The sequence below is a fragment of the Meles meles genome, chromosome 6 (genome assembly GCF_922984935.1).
Source record: "Meles meles chromosome 6, mMelMel3.1 paternal haplotype, whole genome shotgun sequence".
NCBI classification, from domain to species: Eukaryota; Metazoa; Chordata; class Mammalia; order Carnivora; family Mustelidae; genus Meles; species Meles meles.
In genome coordinates this window covers 49600968-49612383 of record NC_060071.1, presented here as the reverse complement: position 1 = coordinate 49612383, position 11416 = coordinate 49600968, and the positions used below count along the sequence as shown (strand labels likewise).

Below are 11416 nucleotides of genomic sequence, written 5' to 3'. Positions count from 1 at the left end.
GTAGTATAACTACTCAAGGGGAACAATACAGCAGAGCAAAATCGTGAATTAGAAACTAGCAATATTGAAAATATTTATGATAAAAAATACAAAATTTCCAATTATAGGGGTACCTGGCTGGCTCAGTCAGAAGAACATGTGACTCTTGATCTTAGGGTTGTAAATTCAAGCCCCGTGTTGTGTTGGAGAGATTACATAAATAAAAATAAGGGGCCCCTGGGTGGCTCAGTAGATTAAGCCGCTGCCTTCGGCTCCGGTCATGATCTCAGGGTCCTGGGATCGAGCCCCGCATCGGGTTCTCTGCTCCGCGGGGAGCCTGCTTCCTCCTCTCTCTCTGCCTGCCTCTCTGCCTACTTGTGATCTCTCTCTCTCTGTCAAATAAATAAATAAAATCTTTAAAAAAAATAAATAAATAAAATAAATAAATAAAAATAAAAATGGTTTTCAAAAATTCCAATTGCAACTTTATGTAGTGCGGCAATACAGGGAAGTATCTTGGGTTTTTGTTTTGCCTCTTTATAACTCTTGATCCTTCCCAATTTAGGGAGGTAAGGTGTGGCAACCTTTGCTCTTCTGCAGTTGTAATAATGGGAACAGAGAACAGAGATGTCAAATTCTTCTCTTTAAACCTGGATGCACATGTAAAACAGAAATTATTTGCAATTGGTTGGTGGGGGATGGGCTACATGCATGATGGGCATTAAGGAGGGCACTTGTGATGAGTACTGGGTGTTACAGGTGAGTGATGAATCACTAAATTCTATTCCTGAAGCCATTGCTATAAGTTAAGTAACTTAACTTTAAATAAAAAAGCAAACAAAATAAAACATGATAAAATATTTGGAATAATATGCAGACTAAATAAAAAATTTCCAAGCAGAGTAGGGAGAAAAAAGTCAAAAGAGAACTAAGGGACTCCACTTGGTGGCCTTTACCCAAATGATAAACCTGACTTCAGAGTTCAGTAAACCCCAAGAGGATTTTTTTAAAAGATTTATTTATAAATTTTACTTTTTAATAAAAATTTTATTTATTTATTTACTTACTTATTTAAGAGAGAGTGCTCATGAGTAAGAGGAGGGCCAGAGGGAGAGAGAGAGAATCTCAAGCAGGCTCCGTGCCCAGAGCAGAGCCAGATGCGGAGCTGGATGTCAGGATTCTGAGATCATGACTTGAGCCAAAATCAAGAGTCGGATACTCAACTGACTGAGCCACCCAAGCACCCCAAAAGATTTATTTATTTATTTGGGAGAGAGAGAGAAAGAGAAAGAGAGAGCAGGCAGGGGGAGGGGCAGGGAAGGAGGATAGAAAATCCTTAAGCAGACTCCCCGCTGAGCGCAGAGCCCCGTGCAGGGCTCAGTTCCAGGACCCTGAGATCATGACCTGAGCCGAAATCAGGAGCCAGCCCCCCAACTGACTGAGCAACCCAGGTGCCCCAGTGGGAGGGTTGTTTTTTTTTAAAGGGGCAGAGGGAACTAAGGGGGTGACCTTGGGAAAACCTGAATCTTTCCCTCACCTCCCCTTAAGGGCTTATCCAAAGCTGAAGGGAATAGTAGATCTCCCCTCAACACCCATGGCAGGTTTAGGGATCTAGGGAAAGACAAAACCTATGCACATGACCAGGCATTAGTGCAAGACCCTTGGGGAACAGTCATGCCTAGTGGAGATAAAAGTTGAATATCAGCAACAGGGCCCACGGTTTCCTGAATGTGGGTATGGGTAAAGGTTCAGGAGAGTACATAAGAAGGACTAATATTTGGGGCAAAAGGAACAGAAGATTACATTATGGGGCTCTAGATAGACATGGATTTGAGGAGGACACTCTTCTGACCAGTACAGCTGGGACAAAGGACATCTTAGGAGATCCTGGTATAGAACTGGGACTGGCCATTATCCCCTTCACCAGGAAGGATGCTGAGTTGTGCCTGGGAATGATTGGGTGTGCCTGGAATTAACCAAGGTTATACTTTTTACTATGAAGTGAAATGGGTCATATAAATACAAGTTGAATTACAGAAAAACTAAGGAAATGAAATGTAGTACAAATCTATATATGGCTTGAAAATATTGCTCCTGATACCTATGTGAGAGATGTATACAAAACAAAAAAAAAGTTATGATAGGGTAGTGAAATGATGAATGGATCTTTCTGTGTCAGACTGTTGTGTTCAAACTGGAAGAATGAAGCTTGTCTTTGCCTGGAGGTGGCAGAGGTAGTGTTACCTAGCAAGGCTTGGGCATGTCCCTCTGGAAGCCAGAGTTCCCAGAATTTTCTCCTCCTATGGCCTGGGCCATGCTCTAAACCTACGAAAAGATTAATACATGTGGCCAATTGATTTTGGAAGTTCCATGTGAGAGTTGCTAATAAGCAGCCGTGTGACTCTGGGCAAGTCATATTCCCTCTCTGGGCCTTTGTTGTTCTTTCTGTAAAATAAAAGAATTAGGCTTAACCATCTCCAAAATCACTCCCAATTTGTTGATTCTGTGATTCTTTGATTTTAGGTATAGGTATAGATACAGTGTGTGTGTGCATGTGTGTCTGTGTGTAAACAAAGATCAGAGTGCTGAGGGACAGAGCCAGGATGGTCTTTTCTGGGGATATGGCCCCAGCCTCAATAGTAGATCTCTGGGACATATCCAGAGCTCATGTTTACATTTGCTGCCTCTTCTTTCCTTTCCTACCCACCTCAGAGAAAAGGCTTCTGTGATCTTAACATATTCACCACCATTCATAAATAGAATTAGTAAATGGAATGCTTAATGGGCACTAGGCATTGCTAAGCACTTTAAATGCATTATATATTTCATTCATTCATTTCAGTGATGTTACTGAACTCATTTAAAAAAAATTTTTTAAAGATTTTATTTATTTATTTGACATAGAGAGAGAGACAGTGAAAGAGGGAACACAAGCAGGGGGAGTGGGAGAGGGAGAAGCAGGCTTCCTGCTGAGCAGGGAGCCCGATGTGGGGCTCAATTGCAGGACCCTGGGATCATGACCTGAGCTGAAGGCAGACGCCCAACAACTGAGCCACCCAGGCACCCCTACCAAACTAATTTTACAGATGAAAGAAATCAAGCTTAGGAAAGCCCAATATCACTGTCAGTTAGGAGAGGAGCTAGGATGTGAACTCATGTCTGGCTGATTCCAGGAGTGCATGCTCTTACACGAGTCCAGAGAAAGAATGCCGCTGCTTGAAGATCATGAAGTGTTACACACAGAAGGACTTAGGCTGATCTCTGCTGGGGCCTAATGAGAAAACTGTCAAGGTCTCTAAAACATAAACCCAGACCCGGACAAGACCTGATTGCCTCAAACAGGAATGGCTTCTGGATGCAGACCAGACTTCCCTAGGAGTGGTTCTCCCTTGGCCTTGCCACCCTAGTTTTACTCACACTTCCTGCCTGTGATCCATTAGGCCGCAACATGACTTTTGTTATCAAGGCACAGATCTGTGTCAACACTGCCATGCTATTTATTCAGCCTCATGTGCTAGACAACTTGCCTTTTCCTGATGAGTTCCTAGAGCACAGGGCCCCAAAAAGTTGAGTAGACTTTGTCAAGCACACATACAAGCTTGGCAGGACCCAGGCTTGACTGAGTCAGCCAGTAAAAGTACAACGAGCCACCTTAGATTCAGACAGTTTATGACTTCCTATACAACAAAAGAACGAATGCATTAAGGTGCTGATGGCCAGTGGTCCTTGTCCCACAAATCAAAACAGAGAATATTGAAACAGAAGGGGCCAGATGTAAGTTGTGGGATACCCAGCTGCTGAGAAGCCCATTCTAGATGACAGCCAAGTGATTCTTATATTCTGCAGCTCTGTTCTGAGGGGGTAGGGCAAAAAGCCCACACCTCATCAGAACCTGGGAGATGAGAAGCTGTCAGGGGACAGTACCCTAAGATCCTCATAAGCCTCCCGTCCTCTGCTGTTCTGGGAGGATCACAAAGCCTTCTGCTAAGACTCAGAAAAGTTTTGGTTCAAGGTCCATTGAGACCTAGGTAATACATGCAAGGTTGCCAGGGTACATGTTGGAGATATTCCCCTATAGCTTTCTCTGGTTTGAGGCTTTTTAAGCCCACCAGAGAGAAAAATAAAATTGAAAACCAAGGAATCTAATCTAGACCAATCCATAATTAGCCAAGTGACTTAACCTCTCCAGAGACTGTTGGTTTTTTTTTAATCCATAAAATCATACATTTTTTTGGTTGTTCGTTTGCCTTTTGTGAGGACTTTTTCCTCTTACTAGGGTGTAAACTGCACACAGGGATCTTGTCTACTTTATACACTCTTGCAGCCCCAGCGCTTAGAACAGTGATAAGCACATGGCAGCGATTCAACAAACACTTGGTTGAGGGAAGGGAACTGACCAATATTATGTTCTGTTCTGTTAGTATGCGCATGTGCATTCAAAACCTTAAACCCTACTTGCAGGTCACTTGCAGAAAATTCACAGAGGGAGTCCCAGTGAAAATGACTGTACTTTTCTTTTAAGGGAGCCCAACTAAAAAAAGCCTCAAAGTGAGTAACTATATAAGGAGGAGTGGAACGTGGCACCCAAATAGATTATTAGTGCCATTATAATAAATTCTAATGACACACACCTCTGACATACTGCTTTGTAATAATAGAAAAGGGGGGAGGCCCCTCTTTTCCATTCCTCCGTTCTACACCTGCCACTTTCCCAATCATCCCCAGGTTCCCTTTTTCTCAGCCAATGCATGGTGTAAAATAGGACAACGTTATGGGACACGGACCTACCCCTTATTGTCATTGTAGCAAGTCACTCCCTTCCCTGCCCTAGGCCCCACTTTCCTCATCTTTATGTGTTACTGTGACACATATGGTTTTTCTCAATTATAACTAATCTGTTATGTCTCTTCTACTGATAAGCCATGGCTCAAAGAGACTGAGTGACCTGCTAAAGATTACTAATTAGTATGAGAGCCAAGCTTTCTGACTCCAAGTTGAGGTTTCTTTCCACCACAGCAGTGAGCTGCTTAGAACTCCCCCTGACTCCCCCCACCAAGGCCTTGTTCAGTCCGCTCTGTCATCTCCACGAAGGGGCAGGGATTTTCGGGGGCTCGCTCCTTGCTCTAATCTCAGCTTCTACAACTCTACCTGACACATAGCAGGCACTCTGTATATATTTGTTGAATGAAAAAAAAAATTAAGTAGAGGCGCGCCACAGTGCGTCCTGCCATTTCTAGCAAGTCTCTGCCTCTTTCTGGATTTCACCGGTCTCCCACCGCTGCTGTCCCTGCCCCGCGCCGGGTTCGTTCCTCCAGCCACTAGACTGCACTGTGGCAACGCACCCCACTCAGCAGGGAGCGGCGCCCTTCTTGGCCCCGCTGAGCCTTGGCCGGTCGGAGGGCGGGGCGCGAGGAACCGGAAGTTCCGAAGCGCAGTCGCTGCCGCCGCCGCCGCCGCCGCTGCCGCCGCCGCCTTAAAGTGCCGTGTTCAGCGCCTGGGTTACCACCGGCTCGGTCGCCGAGGAAGCCGCCGCAGCGGGGTCGGGAGAGGAGGGGGCGCGGCATGAAGCGGCGCAGGCCCGCTCCGTAGCACGCGTCGGGACGCTCCGGGCGGGGCCGGGGGGGAAGGTGCAGTATCCGCCCCCTCTCCTTCCCCTTCGCCCGCGAGGCCTGGGCCCCAGCCCGGCCGCCCCGCGCCGCCTCACGGAGGAGCCGCCCGGCGCGATCTCCGGGTTAGCCCGCTCTGCGGTTTACCCGGCGCGCCGCCCTGCGCGGGTCAGAGCTGGTGGCGGGGCCCCCGCTTGCCGGAAGAGGAAGGCGAGGCTCCGAGATTCCGAGTCCACCAACGTTCACTGGGCGCCCCCTGAGCGCTGGGTGCTGGCCTCCGGACTTCCACGTCCGTTATCTTAATTGGAGCCTCGCTGGGGTTGGGAGCCGGGTATTGCCCGGGCTTGCAGATGAGGAAACGGAAGCCCGCAGAGCCTAAGGGATCTGCCTCAAGTTCGACTGTGGCGGATCGGATTCGGACTGAGATTTTCCTGATTTCCCAGCCGGTGTTTTCCTTCCTCCTGCCTCACTCTAGGTCGATTCCCTCCCTGCTCACCGGCCCCTTCTCATTCTATTTCACCCTCCTCCCCGGGGGGGCAGGATAGATACATTTCTTTCTCCCACCCCACCTTTCCTCTCACACACTTTCTCCTGAGACTTCTAAGACTTGGCATCCGCTCATTCTCAACATTCTCTGTTAGACCTATCCTCTTCTTCCCCATTCAAGCTTTCAAGATCTTTGCCCCAATTAGTGATAATGAACCTATCAACTAGCTTTGGACCCTGAAGAGTGAAATAGCTAGGTTTCAATGAGGCGTGGGGTGTTCAGCTGGACGACTACTTGGCTCTTGTATTAAAAATAAGAATGGCAGTTGAGTACGTCCAGATTCGGGAGTTCTGAAGCTATCCTGTAACCCAAGATGCTCTTCTCTGACTGAGGGCCTTAGTGCATGGGACAGTGTCTTGATATCATAGTCCATTGTTCTTACGCTGGCATAACCACTGTCTTCCCTCCTTTTGCCCCTGAGCTTTTCTTACCACATCTCTCTCCATCACCTACTTGGGCTTTGAGAGCCCAGAATTAAAGCTGATAACGAAGTAACAAGTGTAATCACAGATCCTTTTTTTTTTTTCTTTTACTAAGCCAGAATTCCAACTTAATGCTTCCTTTAATGGAAAAGTTACCTAATTCAATTATTTTCAGACTACAGCTAAAAAGGAAAGGAGCAAAAGTGGAATGCACTTAAAATGGATAGCACGTTCTTGGTCTTAGGAAGAAAATTATTAAATGCAAGTTAGTTTCCTTTCCACGAAAATGGCTTGTTTTATAGTTCCTTTTGGTTGTTCTCTGAGTCTACTCTGTCTCCAACCAGCTCAATGTGTATTATGTAAAATAATACAAATGTATTACTAATGTAAAAGCAGGAACAGGACCAAACACACAAATAAATGTTAGTAACCAATCATCTGTCATTTTTGAGGATTTGCAATACCCACCTGAGTAACCTCACATTTGTGTGCCTTTTATACTTTGTAAAGTTCTTCCATAATTTTCCTTTTAATGTACACCTAGATGTCAGGATTTACACTATTGTCAGGATATCCTTTTGAGTAAATTTAGGGTATACATTTCTGGGATTTTAAAAAGATAAAATTTTAATAATCTAAAATACAGATACAAAATAATTCAGGCATTATGTATTACACCAAGAAGAATATTTCTATATTAGTGTTAATATCTATTTGGGACTTTAGATTTACTTTTTTTGGTCTCATATGATCCATTTCAATAATGATCAACAGCCTTATATCTTATTTTATTATCCTGGTGAGCAGGATTGGATGGTGAGAAAAGGAAAGACTCCTGTGAGAAGAGAGCAAGATGAGCAGAGGGATCTATGCTTGAAGTTGAGTCGCTTGAAAAAAGGTCTCTTTGAATGTGGAAGAGATCTGAGCAGATGAAAATACAATCAGGTAGGCACGAGGGAAAGGCCTTAAGTGAAGAGGTAGGTGGGGCAGTGACATACATGCACTGTGCTGAAAATGTATGTTGATTCTCTTCTAATTTTTGAAATAAGAACTTGTTAATGTATTTGAATATATCGTGTTATGGAAATCTGGAACTTAAATGATTTTGTTACACATTTGTGTAAATTACAAAATATCCTAGAAAACGCGGAATATTCATTTACTATAAGCAGAATAGTAGGATGCCATTGGAACCGTTAAATTTTTTATGTGTATGTGTGGAGAGAGAGACAGATATAGTCCAAAGACCTATTTAGGAAGAGCAGTAATTGGCTATTAATGAGTGCGAGCGAATGCAGGTTTGACATAGGAGAGATGTCAAGTTGATGGTGACTCAGGAAGCTAGGCTGTAAGCCTTGTGAAATCTGCCTGCGGAGCTTCCTGGTTCTATTCCCTAGCCTTATTCTTGTGAGCGGTGGTTTGGACATGAAGTTCCAAATTTAACCAATAGGGAGGTGAGGATAATGAGCATGGCTTGTGTAGCTTTTTCTCTCAGTTGTCTCTAATTCTGTTAGAAATCAAACTAGATCCACTGACATATTTGATAGAATGTAGGCCTCCCATTGGCTTTTAGATGGGCAGGCCCCCATGTCCTATACTGCCACTTACTATCAGTGTGCTAAGTAGCAGTTGAGCCAAATGAATTTTTCTCTGCTGAGCTATTTGCATTTTGGTCCTTGGAGGTAAATGCCCAATTGTAGTAATGTTACAGGTTGGATACCTAATATATTCTTGAATGGGTTTTCTGGTCACTTTTGCTACTGTTACATTGAATCTGATAGTATGATTCACTGTAGCATAAAAAAAGACACTATCCTGGCCACACAGTTCAGTTCATTTTGCATGCCATAGTGCTTGCCTGGTGGACTTAATTCGCAACCCCCACCTGCTAATTACTCTTTCTCTGTGGTTGGCAGTTACTGTGGACTCTTGTTAACCTGGGAAATTGAGCTTTAAAAAATGACATCATATTAAATATAAAACCATGCATTGATTGTTGTTCTAGAGGTAGTTACATAAACGTAACCTGTTTCTCTCCCAAATCCACAGATTGCTTCAGAATTTTTGTTTGTGTTGCTTCTTTTTGGTAGTTTCACAAATAACGCATATCAGAATCTCACATAGTGGCTTGTCATAAGAGTTCTTGTTATTTTTTTCGGATACATCGCTGCTTTAAATGCTGAAATATGGGGCGCCTGGGTGACTCAGTGGGTTAAAGCCTCTGCCTTCAGCTCAGGTCATGATTCCAGGGTCCTGGGATCGAGCCCCGCATCGGGCTCTCTGCTAAGCGGGGAGCCTGCTTCCTCCTCTCTCTCTGCCTGCCTCTCTGCCTACTTGTGATCTCTGTCTGTCAAATAAATAAAATATTTAAAAAAATAAATAAATAAATGCTGAAATATTGTTTAAGTATTAAAATAGATAAAGGAAAATACATCCTTTTCTGAATTTGTAAAGTGACAAGAAACATCATTAGTAGATGAAATATTGATACTGTTTTGGGGTTGAACTGGGAAACTGGGTTCAGATTTTTATCAGATATCGGTAGTACAAACATTAAATGCTTTTTGCATAAACATCACCTAATTAAAGCTGCTTGAAGGTAGTATGTTTTTTCTCCCATTTAATCATGAGAATAAAAGTTACGTAATTTGCAATAATAGTAATATAAATTATTTATAGTCACCAAAAGTAGTCAGAAGATAGTGATATCTAGGCAAGAGCAGAAACCAAAGAAAAATGTACTACGCAGTTATATCTTTTGTTGTTTGGAGTTCCACTTAAACAGAAACAGTATTTATATTATCTTGGTAAGTGCCCTAGGAAGCTTATTACGAGTACATTGTTTGCTGCAATTTTATTACTGTTCTAATTGCTTGTGATTATTTCTGTTAACTGAAGTCAACGTTTATCAAATGTGTTACTTTTTTAAGTGCAAAAACACTTCTCTCCTTGTGCACATTTAGATTCACTATTGACATGCTCTTGGATGGAGCATAGCAGCCAACTGGCATATGGCCTGTTTCCTTCCAGTGTGGGAAAGAAAAAAGGAATTTTTGGCAAGAGATATGTAAGGACAGCCTTTTATAAAAGTTCCTAAAGGGATTTATAGTCACAGTGAAATAGACATGACCTCAATTTTTAAAAAAATCTCCTATTTAAACTGAACACAGAGAAGATGGAGCTATTACTTACTAGGTTTCGTTGCAGCTGTGCTGAAGAGCTTTTTTTTTTTTTTCTTGCCTTTTTGGTGGGGGAAGCACTATCAGACTGTCATGCCCATTAATATAAAAGAAGGCAGACCTGTTGTGAACAACTTCATGTGCCTTATTTTTCTAGGAAAATGCAACATGGCAGCAGCGATGGAAACAGAACAGCTGGGTGTTGAGATCTTTGAAACTGCAGATTGTGAGGAGAATATTGAATCACAAGATCAGCCTAAATTGGAGCCATTTTACGTTGAGCGATATTCCTGGAGTCAGCTTAAAAAGCTCCTTGCTGATACCAGAAAATATCATGGCTACATGATGGCTAAGGCACCACATGATTTTATGTTTGTGAAGAGGAATGATCCAGATGGGCCTCATTCAGACAGGATATATTACCTTGGTGAGTATGAAGTTATAGTTTCTGAGAAGAAATGCTTTCTTATTTCAAAATCTAGATACAATTGGCACTCCCAATTTGGGGGAATAAATAATGAATCAGTGATGTTCCATTAAAGGAACAAAACGCCTTTCTTTAGGAATGGTCAGATGAAGTATATGTGCTGCCGAAGCGAGCACAGGAATGGTCAGATGAAAAACACAAACAATAAAATCACTCTCAACAGTTGCTGCTCTCAATTTTTTTCAACCAAGGTCGGTTTGGGTGTCTTTTTCCTGAGCCTATTCACTCCAGGTTTAAGAGCTCTCTAAATTAAATATATTATGCCACTGACTGGCTTCTTTCTTTATTAAATTTTTCCTAAAGATTTTATTTATTTATTTTAGAGAGAGAGTACACTGTGCGAGAGAGCGTGCAAGGGAGCGTGAGCAGAGGGAAGGGCGGAAGGGGATGGAGAGGGACAAGAAGACTCCACGATGAGCCTGTCCAGACTTAAGGACGAACTTAATCTCACAACCCTGAGATCATGACCAGAGCCAGAATCAAGGGTTGGCCTCTTAACCAACTAAGGCACCCAGGTGCTCTTTGCTTATTACATTTTTAAAAATAGGTTTATTCCTTTCTTCCGAAGTTATTTCATTCATCTACGTATATATTTTTTTTAGGGATATTCTGCATTAGTCCACGTCAGTAATTACGCATGCATTTTCTAACAACTTAGATTATTCCATTATATAATTGTGCCATATTTACTTAACCATGCCTCTAATAAGGGGCATTTAGGTTTTTCTGTTATCCTTGCAAAAGATGAGGTGATAAATATCACTGTATTGGATCATTTTGAATTTGTGAATTTACGTATAGGACTAATTCCAAAGAGTGGAATTACTGGGATAAAAGGTGTGTATATTCTGAATTTTGGTTCATACTGTGAAATTATCCTTCCAACAAGGTTAATCACTATAATTTTAAATGAGGTTGAGCATCTTCTCACATGTTTAAAAGACATTTGTATATATTTCTCTCTTTTTTTTCTTTAAAGATTTTATTTATTTATTTGACAGAGAGGGAGACTGCAAGAGAGGGAACACAGGCAGGGAGAGTGGGAGACGGAGAAGCAGCCTTCCCTCTGAGCTGGGAGCTCAACATGGGGCTCAATCCCTGGACCCTGGGATCGTGACCTGAGCCAAAGGCAGATGCCCAGGCACCTCAACATTTGTATTTCTTTTTCTATGACTTATTTATAATCTCTGTGATTT

The 11416-nt window shown here is 42.7% G+C and overlaps 1 protein-coding gene across 3 annotated transcripts in view; it reads left to right on the top strand.

Annotated features, from left to right (window-relative positions):
- Nucleotides 1–5415: 5415 nt before the first annotated feature.
- The window catches only part of DPP8 (dipeptidyl peptidase 8), a 63915-nt gene continuing 57914 nt past the window's right edge, over nt 5416–11416 (top strand). For 2 of the 3 annotated variants that reach the window (XM_046008644.1, XM_046008646.1), the window contains exons 1-3: nt 5416–5606; nt 7362–7499; nt 9891–10160. In XM_046008644.1, coding sequence (XP_045864600.1) covers nt 7463–7499; nt 9891–10160 — 307 coding nt within the window. In that variant the 5' untranslated portion in view covers nt 5416–5606; nt 7362–7462. Of the gene's footprint in view, nt 6061–7361; nt 7500–9890; nt 10161–11416 lie in introns of all 3 variants that reach the window. The other variant, XM_046008645.1, reaches the window with a different exon arrangement.